Source organism: Lepisosteus platostomus, chromosome 6 (genome assembly GCF_059453375.1).
Source record: "Lepisosteus platostomus isolate fLepPlt1 chromosome 6, fLepPlt1.hap1, whole genome shotgun sequence".
Lineage (NCBI taxonomy): Eukaryota > Metazoa > Chordata > Actinopteri > Semionotiformes > Lepisosteidae > Lepisosteus > Lepisosteus platostomus.
In genome coordinates, this window is record NC_142616.1 from 63,881,234 (window position 1) to 63,906,654 (window position 25,421).

At 38.3% G+C, this 25,421-nt stretch overlaps 1 protein-coding gene across 9 annotated transcripts in view; it reads right to left on the minus strand.

Annotated features, from left to right (window-relative positions):
- Window positions 1-3,252: 3,252 nt before the first annotated feature.
- Window positions 3,253-25,421, minus strand: part of iqsec1b (IQ motif and Sec7 domain ArfGEF 1b) — a 202,894-nt gene continuing 180,725 nt past the window's right edge. For 8 of the 9 annotated variants that reach the window (XM_088636879.1, XM_088636878.1, XM_088636880.1 and 5 more), the window contains 12 exons: window positions 23,567-24,828; window positions 19,443-19,604; window positions 18,340-18,462; window positions 17,500-17,666; window positions 16,759-16,898; window positions 14,786-14,815; window positions 13,559-13,684; window positions 13,203-13,302; window positions 12,523-12,684; window positions 11,918-12,094; window positions 9,490-9,539; window positions 3,253-7,715 (listed from right to left, as the gene is read on the minus strand). In XM_088636879.1, the coding sequence (XP_088493005.1) occupies window positions 7,143-7,715; window positions 9,490-9,539; window positions 11,918-12,094; window positions 12,523-12,684; window positions 13,203-13,302; window positions 13,559-13,684; window positions 14,786-14,815; window positions 16,759-16,898; window positions 17,500-17,666; window positions 18,340-18,462; window positions 19,443-19,604; window positions 23,567-24,828 (3,072 nt within the window). In that variant the 3' untranslated portion in view covers window positions 3,253-7,142. The remainder of the gene's footprint in view (window positions 7,716-9,489; window positions 9,540-11,917; window positions 12,095-12,522; window positions 12,685-13,202; window positions 13,303-13,558; window positions 13,685-14,785; window positions 14,816-16,758; window positions 16,899-17,499; window positions 17,667-18,339; window positions 18,463-19,442; window positions 19,605-23,566; window positions 24,829-25,421) is intronic. The other variant, XM_088636888.1, reaches the window with a different exon arrangement.

Sequence of the window (25,421 nt, forward strand, 5' to 3'; positions counted from 1 at the left end):
GATGGGGCCGACCAGATGCGGCAAGGGCGCCCGCCTGAGCCCCCGTTGCGTTACAATAGGAACAAGTAATAGGTTTATTCCATGCTGAAAAGAGAAGAAAGTAAACACAACGTTTTTCGGCTGTGGAGCCTTCTTCAGGTGTGAGCCCTACATATATACTATATATTCAATATATATTTCCTTCTAAAGATCCAAATTTCTTAGAAGAAACACTCACCTGAAATCCACTTCCAAAGTTTCGCTCCTTCTTATTGCACCATGCAATTAATAAATATCTCCAAAGTTCTGAAAGGAGTAGCCTAAGACATAATTTTATTCCAGTGTTGGCTTTGTAATCTACAGTCTCCTCTCTGGTTACTCATCAGTTCTGTGGTCAATCAGTCCAGGCCAATCGCTATCACTCAGGAAGATACTATTAGCTCATGTGTGTTTGCTTTCTAATTGTATGGACAGTGTACGTAATACTAGGCAATAAGCTTAGAAACTGATGACCAATATTACATGAACTATTTTGCTAAAATCAAATTCGTAGTACTGCATGTTGTATTGCCTGGTTATATTTATTCGAGGATGTCACACAGGTCTAATCATAATCTGTGTCCTTTTCTAAACAATTCTTTATGCTTTTTCAATAAAAAAACACCTTGTGTCTCAGATAGCTCATGGAATATTTGTGAAGGTCATAAAACATTCCAGTTGTCTTTTATTGCAGTGTAGACAAAATGTGATTTTCACAGTTCCAAAAATACACATTTCCACGGATTTATTGTTTTTTACAATCAGAATACTTCAGTTTCATATTAAGCTTAATATACAATTCCATGCATGGGAAACAGGGTGTATTTATATGTTTTACAAAGCATGGTTTATATCCATTCAGTCTTAAAACTCCTGCAAATTTGAATTGAGTTCTTCTGAGTATTATGTTCTTTGTGTGGAAGTAATGCTTGTGAAGTCTTTGGATGGCTTCTAGTACTGGACATTGAGCATGTTGGTTTATTGTTAGCAAAAAATACTTAAATGTTTTAAAAAAATAGTTACATTATAATTTTTCTAGTTTATAAAGGTTTTCCTTTTAATGTTTATTAAATTGGATTTTCTGTACTCTGAATCACCACTTAATGATTGTCGTTACTATTAAATATCCTTATTACTGTACGTGATCAAGACCAAGGTTCTTAAGATATCCAATCCCAGAGTAAAACTCTTAGTGTTGCACCAAAGTGACAAGTACAGCAATTTACTGAGTATCTGGTGGACTGACCCTGTCAGAATAGCTGACACTTTCAGAGTATTTGAGAAATTTGCATTTCTTCACAAGACATGAATGAATTTGAAAAGCATCATAAGCTGGACTTGTCAGTCACTTTGATAGCTTTAGGATTCTGGAATGAATTCAAAACCAAGCAGTGTTGTTTTGTTATCGGGAACAGAGGGGCATTAAAGTTCACGAGCTGTCTTTCAACAAATAAATACTGCTAAGCTGATGTCCCGGATAGTTTTTGAACATTCTAAAAAATGCTGCATGTACAGTGTAATATTTTTATATGAGGTTATAACTTTAATAACAAAAGGATAGAGCTTCGTAGTCCAGGTGCAATACCTCTTTTTACAACTGAAAAAAATCATCATTGTAATTTCTAAAACACATGCAACATACTCTTAGCTTTTGCACAATAAATCTGTTGAATATTACCTATTTAGTACATCAAAGTGCTCAGAATGTCATTTTATGTAGAATTAAAAATTACATTTTTGCAAAGCCAGATATATATGAAGTGAATTTGTACTCACCTTATGTTCCACTGTAGGTATCAAATTTTAACACAGTACAAATTTTAAATTTAGTACAGAACATGATTATCTGACAATGCCAGAGATTTATAAAGCTTACAAATGCAGGAATGCATTATAGTATGAACGGTATACAAGCTTTCTACTGTGGCTGTGTTTCTATGGGGGCTGTACTAATGTGATACAGGTTATAGGAACGTTCTGGAATGCAACAGATAAAGATCTGATCATTTTATCTTCATTTAATAGTGTGGGGATTGTAAAAATGGCTTTACAGAAACCTCAACCATTGCCCCAGCAGGTTACCTACAATTTTAATCTTGTTCACCTCAGCGAGAGCTAAGATACACACCACAGCCACAGCACTTTTCAAAGACTAGTGCATGTCATTCACACAACCCTGGGGTGCAGCTTACCTTTATTAAGCTTCCCAATGTGTAAGAACTCCCAGAGGTAGGATTTGAAGAGGAGAGAGAGAAAGTCTTTCAAAAACTTAAAAAAGCCCATAACATGGCTTTTTAAATTGACCGAAGAAAAGTCTTTATACTATAGCACGGGAATATGGTGTGATTTCTGTGTGTATGTGTATTAGCAATTGTGAAAAAGAAATCGTCTCATTCCTAACCACAATTATGATTTGCAAGTATTTTTTAAAGAACTTTTTCCTGGCACCATTATACCAACAAATAAATTAATATAATGGTATGCTTTTTTTGTAGTAATTAAGTTGATAAATTATTCCCTTAGAAGAAATGAATGCTTTTATTAGGTATAGACTGTTAAGCATTAAAACTCTGCATTATTTTGAGTTTCACCTGAGCTTTTTTAAATTTCCATTCTTATGGATATGTAGTGCTGCCTAATTTGGGGGAAATGCCCCTAATGTACCCCCTAATTTGGGGGAATGCTTGAACACCCCCCACAATTCAAGGATGATTGTAAACAACAATGCAACTGCCACCACATCTCAACATCTGCTTGGTCTCTTAATTACTTTACAATCTGGATGCGAATTTAGGTGTTCAACAATAAACTTAAACCCCATTTTCACATTTTAAAGACACCAAAATTTAGACATTACAAAATGACCGTTTAAAAAATGTAAAGGTGGAAATAGAAAAATGCTTTATAGTGTATAGATTTATAAAACCACTTCGTATAGGAGGTCTGAATAGGAGGTCTGAAGAATCTTTCACAATCCAGGGCTTTTACATATTGTAGATATGTTCTTGCCTATATTTGACTTTTACATTCTTTATTTCTTGTAATATGGCCTATGTGTCCTTCTCACAAAGTAAAAAATGATCACCTGATACAGAATATGGAGAACACGTAGTACGTCAGTGTGATCAACAGGTAAATGCTGCTTATGGGTGACAGATGTACAGTAAATGTGAAAATGGGATGCTGAAATAGTTTCATGTTGGTTTTTTCACCCTGTAAAAATGACAAATGCAAGAGTCTTATACTGTTTATTTTGCGTTCTCCACATGATCACAGTTATAGTTTTACATCGATAGGGTCTTATTAACTACTTACAAACAGAATGCATATTAAAATGAAAGCACTCCTCTCTCCTCTTGTACTTACAAAATGGGTTCTGAGCCTGAAAGAATAGAAGTGGCTCATGACAAGCATGAAAAGCTGTGCTAATTCTTTAACAGTCTGTTCTTAAGACCTAAATCCTATAACAGTTCAATACAGTTTAACGCAGAAGCAAGCTAAATGTTAGTTTTTTTTCCTAGGGAGGAGACAAGAATGCAATCTCAGTGTGACTGCAGACATTGTATTGGAATACTAATAATATACAGACTATATACAATTTGTTTCCCAAGTTGACTTTTCTGTTGGTCCCCTTTCCCATCATCACCTCCCCACTTTCCCCCACCCTTCTTGTTCCTTGAGATACGATCTCCCCTCCTATTGGATATATACACACTAACACTCCCCAGCTTGCAGACAGAAGTGCAATGGTATTTTACAATGAGTATATAGTGAAATGCATGCCGGACTGTAGTAACACACAGCTTCATATGGAACAGCAACAGCAACAGTCAAGAGATTCACTTAAAAAGTAAAAATAAACTAAAGACCAAAATAAAATACATTAGCTGATTTTCCATCAGCTTCTAGTTAACAAGAAACAATAGGCGTCTGCTGCATGCAGTGCTTTATGGGATTTTTCCACAGTGAATGGCTGCAGACATATTTGAAGCAATACAATACGTGTGCATTATATTAAAGTCAATTTTTACAGTTCTTTTTCTTCTTTTTACATTGCCATACAACTCATTCTTTTAACTTAAAAAAGATACAAAGACACATTCGCTTAATATCTGTTGTCCCAGAAAAGATCTGTTGAGGGAGTGAGCTGGTGTTCATTACAGATACTCACTTTTGGGATGTTCTGCGTTGTTCTGCAGAATTGGTAATTTTTTTAGAAAACCAGTATAAAACCTTGACACAGTTTGAGATTTTATTGAAATTAACGCTATTCACTTGATTTAATCTGAGTAACACTGAACAAGCCAAATGCAGCTGGGCAACTAACCCCCACAATATTAATGCCATTTAAGAAAACCCCTTTACATTCATTGTCATCCCCAGTATTTTTTGTTTAGGCACCAGTTTTAAAATGTTTGAATGTGTTAATGATTTTTAAGTTAGATGCTCCTTCCTCCTCTAACTTCTATAGCACAGTTCTGCCTCTGACGGCCCCAGTATTTTTTTTATTTTTTGAAACCACCAATAACAAGCTTAGAAAAACATAATCTTCATCCCCCTATTACTTTATTCAGCTACGCTCTCCTGTGTTGCAAAACCAAGAGAACATAAGTTAGAAAAACAGTATCTATACTCATTTCAATCACTGCACTACAGTCTGCGTGCAGGTGAGCGTGGGTATTAGCTACAGTAGTATTTACAGAATGGAAAAAAAAATAGTTTTGCATCCTATCTAATCTCTTCTGGAACAACTTATGAAAAAAGACTCTACTATTGGTACAGAGGTATGAAGAAAAGTCTACATATTTTAATATGTGAACATTTTACTTCAACAACAGTAAACAGGAACACTGATATTCTGCAAAGATACAATATGTAGTGAATAGCCTCACAATATTAACATGACATGCAAGAATATTTTTTAGACATTCCTTATTACTGCAGGAAACAGGTCCTCATGGGACCCTGGTAGTGTGCCCACAATCCGCTGAGAGATGATCCAGTACATTTTTGAGAATTAAAAAAAAAGGGAAGAGATTCTTTTGAATTTTGATAAACAACTCACCTCCCCAACAAAACAATACAATGTATATTGCACATAAAGTTAGGAAAACAAACCGCAGAAGAAAGAGCTAAACTTCATACTGCTGATATTGCTCTCAGTGGAGGGTGACAAAGTATTGAATTCAGCTACCGGTATGTACAGTATGTGTCATGAGCAAACAGAAGCACTTTATTTTTGCTAACTTTTGTTAAGCACTCTTTAATGTACGAGAGCCAGCACCTCTGTCTTCCACAACACTCTTCTCTGTTTCACTTTTTCAAACTTCCCCGGAAACAGAAGGAGAAAGAAAACAAAAACGCTAGAGAATCACTGTAACTCAAAACTCAGCGAAAATTAAAATACAGTAAGAAATAACTCCAACTTTTCAAAATATAGAAAATATTTCTTTCTCTTTTTAAATTGAAAATACCTATGTTAAAGAATACATACAGTCACCTGCAGAGTTATACATCCTTGACTCATTTACCTTCTTGGCAACAAATTAGAGGTTTAAATAGTTCCCCGTCTTTTAACTTGAAAAAAACGTTATGGTAGGGTACTGCAAATTGTCCACTCATTAGCAATGTGATACTACTTTAAATCTGTAATGACTAGCAAGGACAAACTCAGCCAGCTGAGTACCATGTTATTTGTGAAGAGCAGTGAAATGGAAGGAAGAGAATTGAATGTTTCCCTGCTATACCCTGCTGAGATCAGAAGTTTTAAATTCAAACTTTGAAATCCACAGGCAAGATATATATATATTAGCTTCCAGAATCATACAAGTTTAGGCCATTAGTAAACCTAATATAATGATGTACAATAATTTGTTTTCATTAATATTCTAAAAAAATAGTTAAAAAAATAAGATAATGGCATACAAGCAGCTGTGTCTCATCTTTACAAGCTGATATTGGAGACTCAGCTCTTGGACACAGTGTTGTTCCCTGTTAATGACCTTAAAAGGTAGAGTCTGTGGGGACGTCCATTTTGAAGTTTAATAAATTATACAGCTGAATATGTGCAGGACAAGGCTGCAGCTGCAGTCTAAATCCTTCAAAAGTTCTATCTGAAAGGCAACCAGTAGATACAGTATTCCAAATCATTCAATTTCCTATCTAGCATAAGTGCTGAGGTTTTCTTTGAACTCGTGAGACTATACCTGCTACAGTAGAGAGATTATAATACAATGAAGTTCCAGATTATGCCTCTGACCTTTTTATATTTCTTTTTTTACAAAATACTGTAAGCACAATATACACAAAGCAATTTATTTCGACTAAAATATTTAATGCTTTAATAATTGGCACATTTACTTATGATTGCTAAACAACATCACAGAGAGCTGTGGGCTACTGAGTAAATACTGGAACAACTACTGTATGACTGATCTTTTTTTAATGGTTTGTTCTCATAGCTGTTGCTTTAGTCTTTTTATTTTATATACGGCGCTTGTACTAGGTAAAAGTATTCTATAACAAGCAACATACATATTGCTATCATATTTTTAGAAAAATAATTTGCCTCTGCAAGCACTAATAAGCAAGTTGTTAAATGTTGCTCGTAAGAAGCCTGTTTATATTTTTGCCATCACTAAAAATCAGATGCCGTAATCTGTATACACCTCCTTTCCTTTGTTAGCGTTCTCCTTGGTTCACTGAATGGGGAGACAGACATCTTTATGCAGAAATTTATAGCAACCAGAAGAGAGACCTAAGCAGATAAAGCTTTTTTTCCCCCCTAAAATCTAAAGGCTCTGACATGATTGGTATGCATGATGGATAAAACTCACACGCCAACCAAGAATGGTTAAAGGCTCTTCCGATAACCTGATTAACAAAGCCAGCGATGTCTGTTAGGAATTCGTCTTCGTGGAGAAGACAGGCTCTGAGTAAATGGAAGAAATTAATTGAGATGCCTTTTTTTTTTTCCTGCTTCCCATCTGCATCAAGGTCGGCAGCCGGAAACACTGCTACCTGTAAGAACGAGCCCTCACAGCTGCCGAAGACGGATCTGCCATCTACTGTCACAAAGGCGTGCTTCTTTGCTCCTCGCTCTTGCGTCTTTCTCAGTGAGACGTTTAGACAATTGTGCTGATGCCACTGTGTTTGGGCTTTGTGCTGCTGGGAGCCGGGGCAGGAGGCTGCTGTTGTCCGTGGTGGTGAGCTGCATGCTGGGAGTGGGAGGAATGCTGGGAATGCTGGCTGTGGCTGCCGTGGGAGTGCTGCGTGTGGGGGTGCGGCGCGTACGGGGGGTGCTGGGAGTGCGAGGAGTGCTGGTGGTACTGGTGAGAGGAGTGCTGGACGTGAGCTGGGGGGTGGTAGTGGTGGTGATGGTGGTAGGGCGGAGGGTTCTGCTGGACGTGGCAATACTGAGAGTGGTGAGTGTGCATCTGGGCCTGCGCCTGGGCCTGCGCTTCCACTGAGCTGCTGTGGTGCAGGGAAGAGGGGTGCGGAGTGTGAGAGATCAGAGTAGGGTGCTGAGGCTGTGGAGGAGGAGGAGGGTGGCCCTGAGAGGACGCCTTCCCTCGCTTACTGCCAAAGAGCGTTCCCAGGAGCGAGGAGGAATTGGGGATAGGCTGGTGTGGGCGAGATGGACACTCGCGGGTTGAAGTGGCTCTCCGGCGCATGTGGGGACTGCTAATGATGGACCCCTGAAGGAAACAAGAAAGCCATGTCATTACTACAGCATCTCCTTCAAGAGGGCAAGCTGGACAGAGGCACAGATAAACCCTTCAGGACAACCCTGGCCTGTCTCAGGTGTCCACTAAGATAACGAGTCACTGCTATGGCAGGCTGTTTGAACCTCCATGGTTAAGGGATTCCCCGCAACAACACAGGATTTTGTGCTCTACACAGTATGTCAAAGGTGATTACAGAGATAATATTCAACATTAAAAATGACAGCAAGGTCCACGGTTTTAGCTGAAAATAATTTTGCTGCCGATTCAAATACTTTGACACTCTGTCTCCTTTAAAATTGATCATTTTAATCACTGTACGGCTCTAAATGAAGATATTTTGAAGCACAAAAACACATGCAAGATTAATCCTTTCAACCTTAAAGAAAGTTAAGTGTGAAGTTAAAATCTGCAGTCCAAATACTGTATATTCCCTGTGTTTCATAGTGCTAGGAAATGAAAGGGGATAAATTAGTCATGTCTCTGTTTCTTCTTTCAAAACACTTTGTCCATGTCTGTATGTAACATAAAAACATTTTTTTTCTGTTTTTTTGGAACAGAACTGAAAATAAACCACCACCTGTCAGAAGATAGAATATAGGGAGGTCTTGTGTTATTTCACTTGATGAAAACCAGTCAAACCCCAGTGCTCCTGACAAATTTCAGATTTAAGCAACTTACACTCTTTACGGTGAACACGTATGAAAGAAGTGTATTTTTCATCGACATGCATGCCCAACATGCAGAGGCTAATAACAGGCAGTGTCCATATCCACAGCAGATAAGCGCTGCACTAGATTAAAGGTTGCAGTATCCATTGGTTATAAAGTAGTTACAAAATATTATTCACATTTTACCCTAATTACGTGATGCATCTCAGAAAGTAATGCTCGGGTAGTTTTTTTTTAAACTGAAGCTGAATTTGAAAACTAGTTTCAATAGTAATTAAAGTGATTCAGATGTTTAGTAACAACTATAAGCTTTGAGATGTATTCTTTGGGAAAAGGAATGGGAAGAGGGATACAGCTCCTTTAATCCTCGATATAGAGGCAGTTTAATACCTTGAATGAAAACCACAGGTTTTCATTCTACATCAACCCTAGATGTGGAATGTTTGTGTAATGATGAATGAAATCTCATGAAATCCACATTTTGTTCTATTTCTAACACCCATCCAGTTTTTCCCCGTTTACAGAGACTGAATAGTTTTCAAATTTTAAAAGCTCTGACTGCTGAACCCGGTTCAGAAATCATCCATGGAGGAAGGGGGAGGTGGGGTAGGGAATGGTTTTTATTTCAAGACCAATCACTTAAGACAATTGCTCCAGTATTGACTTAATAGAGTACGAAAAAAAAAAACCAACACTGTTGCTCGCGCAAGGTCTCCAGTGACAACTCAAAAGAAAATACTAAAAAAATAAAGAAATGACCCAAAACAAACATTCAGCTGAGGTTGACACCAACAATTGGCAAAGGTGACATGGATTAGTCTGATTAGTCAAATCATGCTCGTTATGTGTACAAGAGAGGGTTTACAGTTGCCACATAAACAATATGATAAGCCTCCCTGAAGTCAATGGCAAGCAGCCAAGTCATGCATATTAATCGAGGCAGGCAGGTTACTCATTAATAAAAAAAAAAGAAGAAATAAACTGATAAACTATGAAGCAAAAAAGGGTGCAACAAATGCTTGTCAAAGTGCACATCATCACATTGAATAGCTAGACATCAGTTGCTTCCTACTTACTTCCATATTGCTGTCTAGTGATCCTGCACTGCTGCGGCGCCCACGCTTGCCTGCCCAGGACATGCAATACCATAGATTAGAGGCTGAGAAGAAACTCTGGCGATATATATGGAGGGATATAAGCTAGATATATCCCTCCTCCATAAATGCGCTACGAGGGGCTTGTGGACACACAGCAAGCTGAGACACGGACTTCTGAAGTTTGGGACTAGCAGGAGAGGGGTGGGCTTTGCAGAGGAGGGAATTGCAGGCATCGCTTGAGACTGGGACTATGGAAGAACAGGTCAGTACCGCGGTTCCAGCAGACACACAGCTACAGGTGTGTGTTTTTCTAGACCAAGAGGGAACTACTTCACTACAGACTCGACAATGGCTTTTGGAAACAGACAGCGAACCTCTTTTGTGTGATACCTAGAGCTTTCCCATGGATAAATCATGGAGATCAGTCAGCACCGGGAGATATAAATGCGTCTGCAAAACTTGGTTTAGCTTTGTGAAATCAGATGAAGCCACCCGGCAGGATCTAGGGCTTCTGATTGGACCTGAAACAGCTGAGCCTGGACAGTGGCTGCCACACTTAAAGTGTGAAATACGCACACACGTGTGTGAAGTCTAACAGACGTCGCTGAAGCAACAGTAGGTCAATTGTGGAAATACAGTCGCAGCCACATAGCGTATCATTTTGCATGTGCTTGAGATATATCAGGAAATGATGAATACTTTTCACAGGTACATCTTAAAAAAGCCAAAAACAAAAAAAAAAAGTTGGGAAAGTAAACAACATGATGGCACGTGGTAGGAATGCAAAAAACAAAATAAAATAAACTCAACAGCCAAATCTCACCATGTTGTCCTAAAGCTAACAAAAAGGAACCGACTTCCAAGTATTTGAAGAAATCCGAAAGAACAAAGGGATTCTAGACATCTCCTGCAGCTCCTTCTTATAAAACAAAGCAAACTGCTTGAATGAGCCTCAAAGAACAAAATGCTTCTTCATACGAAAAACTGGAATTCTAAGTGGATTTCATTTTCTAACCTTAGATGGTAAACAGACAGGTAAACGTGAATCGTAATCTAGACTGATACCGAAAAAAGGCACTTACTAGCCAAGTTCAATGAAGTGATTTCTGAGCTGTGCAATGGGGTATACAAAGTACGTCTTTTACAGTTTTCTTTGTTAATGTAATTTTAAACCAGTCTTTGGTGACACAACAAACCAATGCACTCTAAGTAGACTGTTGACTTTCTAAAATGGTTTAACATATTTTAGGAATGGACATTTGCAATTGAAACAATATGGTAGAACAGACATCATAATTTATACACAAATTCGAAGCATTTAAAACCATTTTTGTCAATTAGTCTTAGTGGCACTGCACAGCAACACAGCAGAACTGAACATAACTGTAAGTGACTTCTCATCTGATTACAATTAGGTTTAGCTGGGCTATATCAGCATTATATTCACACGTATCAGGGATCCAAATGATCATCTGCTACCATTTAGAACTTTTAGTTATGATAATGTCCGAGCTAGACACATGGTACTGAAACATGAGATGTCATGGAAAACAATAAGAATAGAAATGCAAATCTTAGAAAAAAGAAAAAGAAAAGAAGAACAAAACTTGGAAAAACAAGCAAATGTGGTGATGACACTCATTTTGACCTTAGATACTGTTTGAGAAAAAGGTCATCATAACCAGGCTTCATTCAATTTCATTCATCAGTGCAATGTACAAAACACCACTACACAAAATACACACAAAGCAATGACTATACAAGGAGTCCAATCTGCAGCATATTGAGGTTACTTAGGGGCCCTCAACAACATTTGTTTTGGTTTGTCTACTACACTATTACAGTGTATAATACGGTATACTTGTAATGAAGTGTAATATGCTTCCTTGCTATCACATTTCACTGTACCAAGATCCACAAAATGCTTGAGTATTTCTCTCATTGCTGAAGTCCAGCTTTCACCGGAAAGGACTCAGGATGAATGAGAGTTCATGCATTGTTCTGTCACATCCTCTTTCTATCAGAATCAGCTTAGTTGTTTCTGAGCTGTTGACTACTAACACCAAATGGATGTAGCTGAGCCTAATTAGTAGTTTCCTGGTCTCATGAGTGTCCTCATCTAGTGGGAATGCTTATTCCAGTATGGTAAACTTCATGGATATTCCTAGACAGCACACCTTGACCTGGCTAACACAGATGACAGATGGTCATTGACAGATGGTCTGTCAATCCCACAGACACCGACATGTGATGCCACGTGGGATGTTATTTTAACTAGGCTAGGCTGTATCAATGCCGGAGTTTATAACGATTTTCCACCCAAACAACGGCTAAGACTGCCCTGCTGGATGTAAACCGGCCCTGTGAAGGATTCTGCTGTGGCACAGACGGTGCTCTAGGCCCTCACCTGCATCCGACAGGTCCCGGAGCGAGCTGCTCAGGGCACTCCTCTTCAACCCCTCCCCCGTGGCATAGCTGTCGTCCAGGCTGGCCCGGTTCAGGGTGTTGTTACCGGCCTCCTTCTTCAGACCAGAGCTCTGAGACATGCTGGGCCGCACGACTCCTTTCTGCTTCTCCAGCTCGGCTGAATAAAAGGAACAGTCAGGGGGTCAAGGTAAAGGTGACACCTGGAGTGTGTTTATGGCATAAGGCCAATAATTAACGCTCCAGTAAAAATGAATCGAATGACAAAGACCTACTTTAATTTGGTATTTACAATTTTCTAAAAAGCAGGTTGAAAAAAAACAATTGTTGGAAATACAATTTTACTAACTGTCAGAGCATATTGAGGAAAAATAAGTTTTCCTAATGTGAATGTGTATTTTTTTATCTTTATTTGACCACTTCGAATCCCTGAGTAGCATTATTTATAAGAGATGGGTTTTATTCTAGAGCAGATGGACCAGGCTGCAATGGATGAGTCTATAAGGGAAAAAAATGGTCCTAGTTTTTCATCTAAGAGTCTCTGAATTTTTTCAAGTGGTGAAAAGAATGCAGGAAGTGTCTGCTCACATTCTATCCTGTATTTCTCCATTTCCTGAACTTCTGCTATGGACTCTCTCAGATCGTCTGTGAATTTTTTGCGATCCTGGGGGTTGGGGGCATTGAAGTTTATGAGGACTTTGATGTCTGCACCTGGAATGGCTGACGTGAGCCTTATTCCATTGGGATAATCTGAAAAACAACAGAAGCAAAAGATCATTAAGCCTGACAGATTCCAGAGCCGTAATACATGAGAAAATAATTATTTTTCCAGCCAATTCTTCCAAGTAGAATTCTTCCAACCTCTTCTTTAAGGTTTGGAAAATAACTTTGACAACTTGTTTTTTTACGTACTGTATATGTAAAAAGGTTATTCAGTTTTGTGAGTGCTCTTGAGAATTATAAATATATCAATACCTTCAACCAAGCCATTAAAGTGACATGGCGTAACTAATTATAAATCCACTTGATTCATGTTTTGTTTTCAATTTCTTTGCTTTCTAAATTGTCTTCTTAAAACACCCGCCAATATCTTGCATTTTGTAAGCTATCTAAATTATATCCTATACAGCATGAGTATGCACCACCACATTCTATTCAATTAAACAACAAATTGCCTACCCCATGGCAAGCTCAGTGCTCAGGTCATGCAGCTGGTAGATCAATGCTTTGCTACAGGCCATGCGGAGATCTGAGTTTTTGGCACTTACACTGATTTTCAAAGAGGAGAACTTGCATCCCATACAGAGAGAAGGACTGCCTGAAGCTGTACGTCACTGAGTTCTTCTTCTTCTGGAAAATCTTAGTGACCTAAAGCCAAGATAAGAGACCAACTTTTTTTTTAAAAATCACGTAATAAGAATATTGATAAGAGATTATATTTCTTCTCACATAAGAAAAGACGGAACAGAGAGCAGGGAATTCCACTAAAATAACTTGGAATTGCAATGTTAGGACACAACCTGATCAAAGTACAGTCGCTTGTGCTTTGAATTCGAAGTGTAACAATGTATTCACAGCCCCAAGGCTACTAAGAGCAACGAGTGATTAATAAAAAGCCACTTACCACAAGAAGGTCATTGAACAGGAAGATTTCTCGTTGATGCAGGCCCAGTTTCTGAGGCTTGTTGGGGTCAGGAACTTCAAAAAGCCTGCAGTAACAAACAAGTCTCCGGTGGGGAAGGGACAGCACCTGCAGAGATGATTCACAAGATAAATGCAATATCAATTCGAAATAAATTAAGGAATTTATTTTTCTGTGCTAGCAAATAGGGATTGAATTTAACAAGAGACGGAGGATCATCATCAGCAGTCCCTAAAGGCCTTTACAAATTTGAATTTCTCTATACTTGTACTTTATAATTCATTATCCTACTTTTCTGCAGTCATTTAACTTGCCAAATTTATTTATGCCAAGGGATCAGTTCTGTTTTAATACCACCCCCCCCCCCGAATCACTTAAAATGTAAATACACTTGGTACTTAATTAGGTTCACTTTAAATGTTTTTTCCATCATAAAATCAATTCAAAATAAACTAATAATGTATAATAAAAATATTAACAGAAACACCAAAAAGAGACACAATTACCACATTTCAAACAGAGAAAAAAAAAGACTTAAAAGGTTCTAGATTCTGTAAGTCTTCCAAACCTGCTTTAATCTTCAAGGCTAAAGTTTTTTTTCCCCCAAATAAGAAAGGATTTTCATTTCAAATTTATTATTAAAATTCACAAACCAACCTATTTTTCGGCAGCAGCTGGAGTTTCACTTAAAATATTTATAATTGTCATGCAACTCATTTATTCCATGTCAAAACGCACTGCTTACACCACCAGTTGGATAACAGAAACAACACTGACGGATTTCAGCACGATTCTCTACTCGTCCCTCAGTGGTGAAGGTTATCCACCAGGCTTTCAGATCAGAATGGTCTGGAAAACCAGTTACTGAGCAGAGGATTTATCACTTATCTTGTATTTGGCTAAACATACAAACTGATAATGAAACTGACTTTATGTGCTGTCATCAGCCTACAGTCCACAAACCACATGCCTCATTGCTGTCTTGGAATTTTTTCCTGTAGGCACTATCCAGATGGGAACTTTCTGCGATTCTATTCTCCTCTCTCACGGCAGGTGTTGTTGATGAGGAGAGTTCGAATTAATTAGTCAAGAGATATGTTTAGGGGGAAAACACCAAAAAACCTTCCAGTTCTTATAGAACATAAACTCTGATCGCCGTTTGAGCCGAGTAGAAAATGAAGCTCAGCAGGAAAAAAAAAAACCACTTACACAGCCAAGCCCGTGATGCAGAGATCCAATCTATAATGCAAAAGTAAAAGGAATTAGAGAGAGGCTGATAAGCTTTCCCATAGAACAACGAGATGAGCGGCTCTGTTCTTTCAGACTCATTCTGAGCGTGGCAGGGGGGTCTTTCTTGAAGATAAGGAGGTACAATGTTGCTCTGCGTGAGTAGGGAGGGAGAGAAAGTATTCTAACATGTTATTGTTTAAAACGTAATCACAGGAGGCACTGGAGTGAGACAGACTGTAGAGGGAACCAAGATCACTGCACACCTCCCTGCTGCTGTTGTTTGCAAATATACTAATAAGGCTTTTATTGTCGTTTTACTTTTACTATAGTTTTCCAAATATTTGCAATTTTGTTTCGGTAAAGGAGATTTTTTGGGGGGGACTTGTGTTTCTTCAAGACAAAATGAATGTCTCCAGCTAAACAGGTAAAATTGATAAAAATTGGAATTCTTAACGTATGAAATGTTAAGAACGTATGAAATATTGGAGATAAAAAGGCAGAAGTGTGAGTTAAAAAATGTACACTGAAAAATTATGAAAACAAGACACTGTCCATTTACACAAATAAAGGATTAGTTTGTTATTTCAATATTTTACACCAGAAGTCTCATTGATTAAGAAATGCTCTCATTTACAGGAAATGCAGATGGTTCATATCTTACAGCTGGTGAAGCATTAATAAATGTCTCTCCCTGGCTGGTAAAACTACAGTTCATGAACTTTAAATGCCAGTCCTTTATGAGAACTTGCAATTACCACTGTACTCTGTCTTGTAGTGTGTCATGTTTAGCATACCCAATTCCATGTAAAACGAATCTCACTAATTATCATCCATGTGAGGTTTGGGATTTTAGAGACAACACATCAAAATTTAAGCTTTAAAAATAACAACAATAAGACAAAGACAAGAAAAAGACAGATGAGTGGTAATAAAATAACTTCCAAGGCCAGCATAAATCAGTCTGGACAGATTTATCAAATGTTCATTAAAAACATTATAACAGAGCACTGAGCGTTCGAGAGTTCAAGAAATATTAAATTTATTAACCATGAAATTCTCTGTAAAGCAGATGGGCTATGATACCTGTATAATATACAAAAGTAATTACTATTTTGATCTCTTACTAGGAGTAGTCCAATTCCATAACATGTAGTGTGGAAAAGACAATTTAATCTGTATTACAGTAATCACACACTGCATATGTTGGTCAAGGTCTTGTGTTTAGTGAAGCAAAGGAAAACAAAAAAGGAAACCCTGCAATCAGATTTAGGATCTGTCTCAGACCGATTATTAAGTCTCGGTAACAAAACAAATCAATCGACAAATCATTTTACAAATTCCAGATTTAGCGCAAAATCATGAACTTTGTAAAAGTATTGTGTAGCCGCCATGTTGCCGAGAGCTCATAAGAATTTTGACATGAGGCGGCCCTTCCTGATCACTAGTCAGCGGAATGACTAATGGTATGGAATGCACAAGCAATTAAGTACAGGTGGTGCAGCTGACATTTCCCCACAGAAATGCTCCAACAAGATCTGCGAGCAGAGTTAACAAGTACAGTAAGTAGTATTTGTCAGCAAAATCGCCTTGAAGTTGAGAATAATATTTCTCTTGGATTAAAAGAGACGTATTCACAATCCTGCTTGTTTACAGTGTAATAGGGCCGCTTCACATCACTGGACGTTTTGTCGCCTCGTTCTGAATTGCAGAATATGGCGTTGCAAATACCTGGAAATTTCATCTATTTTGTGATGTAAATTGTAGGTTTTACATCATACGTTACTGTGTACATTGTACTTTTATTGTGGTTTGAAATGCGCTCATAAATACCGATTCTTTCTAACCCTGAAATATAAATGAGCTTTGCAGTCCCCTTTTAAGTCCCGTAAGTAATTCATTGCATGTGACTGAAAATGAAGATGACAAAGTGTCAGGGAAGTTTTTGGACTTACAGGCTTCTTTCCCACAATCAGCTTCTCCACCTTCTGGACCTGGGACACGTGGTCTTCGTTGGTTTTCAGCTCCCGCTTGCGGATCCTCTCGTAAATCCCAATCAACATTTCCCGCGGGATGTCCTCGCCATCATCCACCCCTGAAGAAGACAGCAGGTTACATTACCACGCTTGCTGGAAGTTCCCTACACCAAACTCACTCCCCCCATCTCCCCAACCCAGTCTCATTAGAACTGCTCCAGCAGGCAGAGAAATTAGTTCTTCATGGTGTTGGCTATGTCCTCCTGCTTAAAATGCATTAAAAAAAGTAAATGCAAAGTATTTTTTTTTTGCAGAGTGAAAAAATAAGAAAAGTCAGTTACTCCACCACAGCTGCGCTACTTAACCAGGAATCAAAAATGAAGATGTCAGAGTGATAACATTTGAGACAGGTCATGAATTTTCTTTCTAAAAGGAATAACACAGACATTGTTAAGATGTTTTTCAATGACAGTCTTCCTGTATTAAACCACCAGGGCTTCACTCACAGTTTGTTACCATCTGCCCACTGGAAAAAAAAACATCTGAGCTTTGTTTAGGCCAACTGAGACACAACATAGACAGGGGCTGCCTTGAGTATTTTCTTTGAGACATTTTGGAAATGTTTAGGCTTAATATCATGCATACAATACATCTCAGGAGAAAGTGAAATCCATTTTTTTTATTTTGTTACTTCATGACTTGCAAAAAAAGATGGCTTACCTCGCAAGTTCTTCACAAAATCTTCAAGTTTCATTTTGCGTTCTGGTTTCACGTTGGGGCTGTACATGTCAGTATTCAGAAGGATAATTGCAAAAGCCAGAATGAAGATTGTATCTGGGTTTCTGAACTGCCTTACCACTCCTGGATTACAGATACAATAACGCTGGCTGATGGAGAAACAGCAACAGAGAACTGTTAAAATCTCAGGTTAGTGACTTTAACATGAAACACACAATAATACTATAAATACATAGCATTACTTCCTTGTTTAAAAAGATTCTTACAGCAATCACAATGACGAATAGAAAAATACCACGATGTCATGAGGAGAAAATAAGCTTCATTCATTTGAATAATATTAATAATATCGAGGGACGAAAAGATTGCAAAATGATTTACATGGAATGGAATAAAGCAAATCTTTAGATGTACTTAAAACATATTTCTTTCCAGGAACAAAAATTGTATTGTTGCTTTGCACTGTAAGATTTGAGCCATGATCAAGAATCCTCATATTTTTCAAATGACACTAGGGCTAAGGCATGAAGCCTTGAGGTTTTTTTCTAAGGTAAAAAACAATCTTTCCAAGAATTTATTAATTGGTCTATGAACATGGCCATGAGGCACAAATCGTTTTTACATTGAAACAGATACAGTATAAGCAAACAGAACCCTAATTTGTAGGGAAAGCTTATATTGTAATGTTTATAAGGAATACAGTGCCATTACATTCCTCAGAATGACAATGAGTTAGGCAGTGTAGGTGTCCTGCTTAAAATCATTTTCTTATTTTCTATGGAATATGGAAATTGTCCCGGTGGATTAGCAAAAATCACATACCTAAAAGCTTCGATTAGCCTTTCTACTTTCTGTGCTTCGCCTTGAACCCGGATATGAGCCTGGAACTTCCTAAGAGCTTCATCTAGCTCCATTCCCGAGAAATCCATTTCATCCACAACACAGCTACAGAAGCACAAAACAGTCAGAGCTTAAAAAATGAAGCCGGCTTTGCTGGTGTTGTCTGCACTGATAAACACTCTTATCACACAGACACTAATGTTGAAATATACACAGATCCCACATGGTGCAGAATGCCTGTTTATTTGCTCAGAGTTACATTCTTCAATGACTGTCTGGAACTCAGCTGCAGTAATGTAGCTCAAACTGTCTTGAAGCAATTTTTTGGTTTCTATCCCAGTGCAGCAGCTGAATAAATCTCTGCTCCAGAGTGCAACCATACATAAAAATTGTATCTGAGATCTTACTATGTTTCAGCACCAAGCTTCACATTTTATTTGTAAAGGACAAAAAATAATGATTGAATTAGATATGTGTTTTAGGGAAATACCTACAATTCTCAATGCAGATACTTTCTTAAAAATGGATTTACTGTGAGGAACTCACCCTTAGAAGCACCAAACACACGTTAATAAATTACAATATCACATACTGTATGCAGTCTATATGAAGTTTGAATATATTCTCTAAAATGTAAAAATACTCCCATGTGTATCTTGAGATATCATATAACATTAGATTTTTTTACTGCCTGTATCATGAATATACCGAAACTGAAAAAAGGATAAAAGCAGAGTGGGAAAAGTATTTATTATACACAGCTAATAAACTTAATTGAAAATAATGGGTGAGTCATGTAAAAAAGATATAATCAAAACTTCAAAACATTTCCACTATGATATAAACTAAAAGAAAATTGAACAGAAAAAATAAATTTGCTTACAGTCTTTAGTGAAAGAATACACTCATCTACCTAATTTGGAATCTGTTCTATTAGTTTGAAAGTGGCAATAAATACATTCAGGATTTACAAGGTATTGGCTTTGATTTGTATATCAAGATGTCTTTATTATATGCGATTTATCTTTTGTTACTTCAAAATGTTTCTCTTCACTTGCATTAAATTGAAAATACAAAGTACTCACTCCAGGACATCCCTGTTGAACTGTTTCTGTCGATTCCCCAGAAACTCTCCAATCATCTGCCGACTCAAGCCTTTCCTTTGCAGTAGGAAGTGTGCCACGCCCACAGGTGTGTCAGGAACAAACCCTCTCTCGATCAGGTACTGAATGCCCTTTTCTGGCTTCCTGGACACACAACAAACATGTGCACATTAGCACTGGTCTTCTAAAACAGAAAGTTATCCATGGTCCACTGGTCTTCTGGACAGCTGTGGTTTTAGTTTATTGTGATCTAGGTTTCAAAAGACCATCAGACTGCAATTCAGACAACAAGAATCGTGTGCTTTTTAGATTTTGTATGTTATTTTCAAATTACAGACCCACCAAATTTGGAAAAGACAATTTGGCTCTCTGGCAACAACTCCCACGCTTTCTCAGACAAGAAAGGGACACATGGACACAAGCTACCAACACACTCACCTGCAGAGTCAATTTTTCACTCCACATGTTGCAAACTCAACGGTATTTGACAAGAGAGTTAGCTGCTGCAAGCACCCAGTAAGTCACAGACAGTGCTGAGTGCCCCGCCTGACTCACCCAAGCCCTCTCCTACTGTCCTACCTAAGTCCTACCACTTGTCAAATCCTGGCCGCAGTCAGATACTGACACGATGAATTCATCCATCCTTTTTTTAAACTGCTTCATCCCTTTCAGGGTTGTGGGGGAGCAAGAGCCTATCCCGACAAGACATAGGTGCAAGGCAGGGGACAGGATGCCAGTCCATCGCAGAGAACACACAGACACAAACACACACTCACACCAGGGCCAGTTGTCCCAGAAGCCAATTAACCTGCCATTATGGCTTTGAACTGTGGGAGGAAAGCAGAGCTCCTGGAGGAGACCCACGTGAAAACAGACAGAACTTACAAACTCCACAGAGATGGAGCATGTCAGGTCCAGCACTCAACCCAGTGTGATGCAAAGTAGCAAAGCTAACCACTGCACTACTGTGGCACCTGATATCGACAGCAGCCAGGCTCGGACTGGCTACATTATGTCTGGAAAAGCAGTTCATTCTGAGATGGCACCTTTACTGGTTGAACCATTTAGGACCTGACCCTTTTCATGCTGTTGCACGAACATCATGAAAATGAATAAAAGTACATTCCCACATACTTCCAAGTACTGTAAATGAGACACAACTGTCTTCTCCCAAAAAGCCCTGAAGTTTTCCGTCTTTGGCTTGTTGAATTGCAACTGAAACACTTATTTCAAATCAAGTGAAATGTGAGAAAAGAAAAACAACAAAAATAACTTTTTATCCTTCAAATATAAGCCTTCAAATATATATTTACTACAATTATCTTTCATAGAGAATAAACTTGGCCTTAACTGGATTTAAGAATGTATTGGATCACCCAAAACACATTGTAGACTTATTTGAAAAAATAAGCGTGTCAACCTAAAAAATAAACTACATCTCCAGTAAACTAGATTGTAATGTATTTTGTTATTTAAACTTTATTTACAAACAGGCACATAAAAACATACTGCCCGGAAACTTCAGAAAGTTACAACAAGACTCTTTTATGTGTTTAAGCCTGAAATGTTACGTTATCACCCCAATCCACATGGGATTTTACAGGAACCTCATTAATGTTCGAAAGCTTTGATGTAACCCACCACACACAGCTGTGGCCTTATCGATGTCTTTTAGCTAACAGTTGTCCATATTATCTAATGGTGTATTTTTCATAGCTCTGAAGGTTTTACACTCCTTTTTATTTTCAGTTGAGTTATGATAGCCTGTCTGGCTGTTGAAAGGGAATGGAATCCGCCTGTGAGAGAGGCTTGGAGCAAGATTGCATTTCTTAATGTAGCCAAAATCAATTTCAGAGAACAAGGTGACCCTACTATTTTTAAAGAGAGCCGATGACAACAAAAACATCACCTTTTCAAGAACGAACCTGTTCTGCCATCTCCTATTCCTAGCTTATCTTATTAAACTCCATAGCCCGCGATACCGGATCGACCCATTTGTACTTAAAATTGAGAGGTAGATGCTGCCAGAATATGAAACAAGCTTAAAGTTCAATTGGAAATAATACAGAGGAACTTCAAATGACTGGCCTTGAGATTTCAACAGGATATGTCTGTGAACTTCAAACAAGGATAGCAAAATGTTTGAGTGAGAGCTTTGTGAACTTTTGCTTCACAAAACCCTCAGTTCTCAATACTAGCAACAAGCAGACATTGCTATTCCTCTTAAGATGCCTTTAATGTAGTATTGACTAGGACTGAACCAAAAATAATTGTATTAGCCTTTCACTACTGTATGTATTAACCTAAAGGTATGGTTTATGAAACGTACCTGAAGGTACTTCATTATGTATAAGGTCATGTTGTACCTCTCAGAGATCAATTACATTAACCTATCCATGTAATAACATGAAGTGCAACACGTATAGGTGAGTTTATGCTCAGCTTAGCAACAATGTCTGCATTCTGAAAAGGTTTAAATCCTAATAACAGCCCCTGTAATAGAATGGTTACATCACACTTTTTCTCATCATCAGCAGCACTGCTTCATGACACTGCTTAAATGCACCAACCACATTTAGTACCAAACTTGTCGGGCCACTTAATCTCAATTGAGTTACGGTAGGTTCTTAACAAAAGCAAGATTAGAAACAAATCTAATCTAATCGAGTCATTTGCACACATTCCTACAATTAGTCACGCAGTGTTGGAATGACAATTCCCAGCTTCTAGTCCTAGTTCTCATCTGTTAGGGTATGCACTCTCACGAAACATGTTATTTTGGAGAATGGCTTATTAATGCCTTACTGAAAGCAGGCTCTGACATGAGCATGAAAAATTTCATTTCTGTTCTGCTCACCGTCAGTAAAAAATACAGATTTTTGTGTACTTTTTATGCAAACAAACAGCTCAAAAAAGACTACATTTTCCTATAGGAAATGGTCCTACTTTTGAGACAGCTCTTTTCATTTTTATCCACTATGTATTCACCAGATTGAACCACTCCTTTGAAAAGTAAAACAACAATACCAGCAGTAAATTGTATTTTGACTTTAATTAGAGTACGTAAAAACGAATTAATAATAATGACATAACAAATTAGCTTGTCTGTTAGTATCAATGCCAATTACCCCTGCTCAGAAAGAAACAAAATACCATTTGTATATTAGCTATAATCCATATTCTACTCTAATTTCTACAATATATTACTGCAGTAATGCAGTTTTGACAGTACCTTAAGACTAATGTGAGATGGATATAACATTACACATTTAACATTTACTGTTAAATTGGATAATTATGATTAATTTACTGTAGGAATGCTCTCTACAGCATTAGTTATTTAATAAAATGTGTTAAATAACTGCTTACCCTGATATACACCGTTAAACAGGGGTGAGGTGTTGAGTCCAATATAATTCATTTTTTCCCAGTCTTATTTTGCCTTTCAGTTTTAGTTTTCTCCAATTGCCTTTCAACTGTCACTTAAATGTAATGCTTTGCTTAACTGACAAGCAACACATGCTTTTCTAATTCCCCAGTGTTTCGACTTTCTTCATCGAATCAATATAATTATGTTTGCTGTGACTTAAAAAAAGTTCCAGTCAACTGGTTACACAGGTGTTGGAAAGAGATTCATCTTCATCATAGTTTTAGCAGTTTATACCCTTGCATAGAAATAACTGAAATAAATATTCAGTTAATTTGCTTACGCAGAACCATCAGTTACTCAAGGTGTGATTCATAAATTCGGTACAATATTCCATTTGTACTTTTGAGAAATGGGAGTAAAAATATGAGTAGAAATCAGGCTTAAAAAGGCAGATGTATGACTTCATGTACAGTATTTTACTTCTGCACTTTAAAATAAATTAAATCCTGCTTAGAACTGTAAAGAGAGTGAGTAAGATCTGAGTAAGATCTAGTAGTGTCTGAAGGTGAGAAATGAATAGAGCCATGTTTTGATCAAATTAATTCAGTGTCACACAGTTCTAATCGTGGTTCAGTACAACCAGACACCTAAAAGCCTGTTAGAGCACACTCTTCCAAGGCGTAAACATCACTATGTAAAACACAAGCAGACCATGCAGTCTTAAGAATACACCTACTTGTTAAAGAGGTTTAACCCAATCCTGTAATGCCTCTTCCTGATGACATCATTGCTAAAGGCAGGTGAGTCCCAGCTGTTTCGAGTCTCTTTATGGTAGGTCTGCTTGCTCAGTGTTTGTTCCCTTAAACTGTCTCTGGATGAAGACTCTGAGCTGCAGTTTATTGTATCATTGGAGTTCGAAGTGCTGTTAATGCTGTCATTGTCCCCGTCAGAGTAGTCAGACTCAGATTTGCTCTGCCTGTTGGCAGTTCCATTGATGGCCAGGTGACTATCCAGCTGTCGGGGCCTGTGTCTGGCTTGTTCCTCCTCTCGAGACGGCCCCCTTTGAGGCATTGCATGAGTCACGTGTTTAGGGCTTCCTTGCTGGCTAGCCACTCCTCGGTCATAGGCATTTTGCCTTTTTAGTGAGCCTCTTTCTGACCGGTCACTCAGGTCCACTGAGCTGTCACTGGGTGGCTCGATAGTTAGCAGAGGTAAGTGGTCCATTCGGAGTCTCTGCTCCTGGCACTCCAGTGAAGGAGTACTCCGGCAGCTTGTGTCTGTGTCCGCCTTGTCATCCTTGTGGGTCATGGACCAGTACTCCTGGGATGAGTTCACAGATCGAATCCTCAGGTCAGACTCGGTACTGGAGGGCCGGTCCACAGACTGGGACATAGGGAGAGGCGGGGACAGCTCTTCTTCATCGATGTACAGAGTCACGTCGCTGTAGGAGGCTGTCATCTCATCCAGTTTGCGGTGATCGGTACTGTGGGAGGGCTTGACCTGGTAGGCCACTTCTCTCTCCATGTCAGGGTGACCCCGAACTTGCTCTGACTGATTCTCATCCGAGTGCAAGCTACGACAGTTCAGAGCATCGTCTATCGATTCGGCCAGAGATTTGACTTGTCTAGAGAAAGCGTCTTCCAGTTCTGTTATTGCATCGGTGAAATCATTCTGAGCAGCTGGTGACTTCATGTTGCTAGAACTGCCTAGATCCCCACATTCGGACTGAACAATAGCGCCTATCTTGGTGCCGTCATCCGTCAGGGAGACCTGTTTGCCCTCAAAGTAAGAGCTGTGGACTTTTTCAGGTCCTTCAAAAGAAAACTGCATTCTCATATTGGACAGGACAATGCGTCTGGACATGCGATTTTCAGACATAGAACTCCTGAGTCGCTCGAAGTTTTTGTTCATCTGATACTGCCGGAATGCTGTTTGGATTGTACGAGCTGCATGTCTTGTTATGAAACGTCCTCCATATTTGCGTTCTAGCATCTCCACCTGAGGGAAGCACATGATAAATTATAATTTGTATGGAACAAACTACATTCTCTAACAACCTCTCATCTTGACAAGACATGTAATGTGATTTGTGATAACCCAGATGATATCACAGTATATCATACTTCAAAAATGATTGAAAGTCCTAATCAATTCCAGGCTGACAGGTGCAATCACAAAAGTCAGAAAGGATTTTTACCAAAGGTTATGTCATTTATGTAAACGTTTGTGGTGAAATAATCCCAGCCATGAAATAGTCACTATTTTGTTTTTTCCACTTTCGAAATATTTACCACATTTTATTCTTGGTAACAAAACCTTTAACAAAATAAAAGAATCTCACACAAATGTTTCTATTTAGATATTCCTATATAATGATTGCTAACATTGTGAGATATTTTAGGCTCTATACTACATTTTAATTAATGCAAAAGCTGTATACAGCTGTATTAATACCATAGTTTAAGACATTTTTATCATACCTAATTGCCTTACAAATATTCCACGTAACTGTTCCCAGTATTTCTCTGCACAATCACAACATTCGTTTAAGACTAAAAAATTCCACCTTCCTTTTTAATACCCAAACTTCC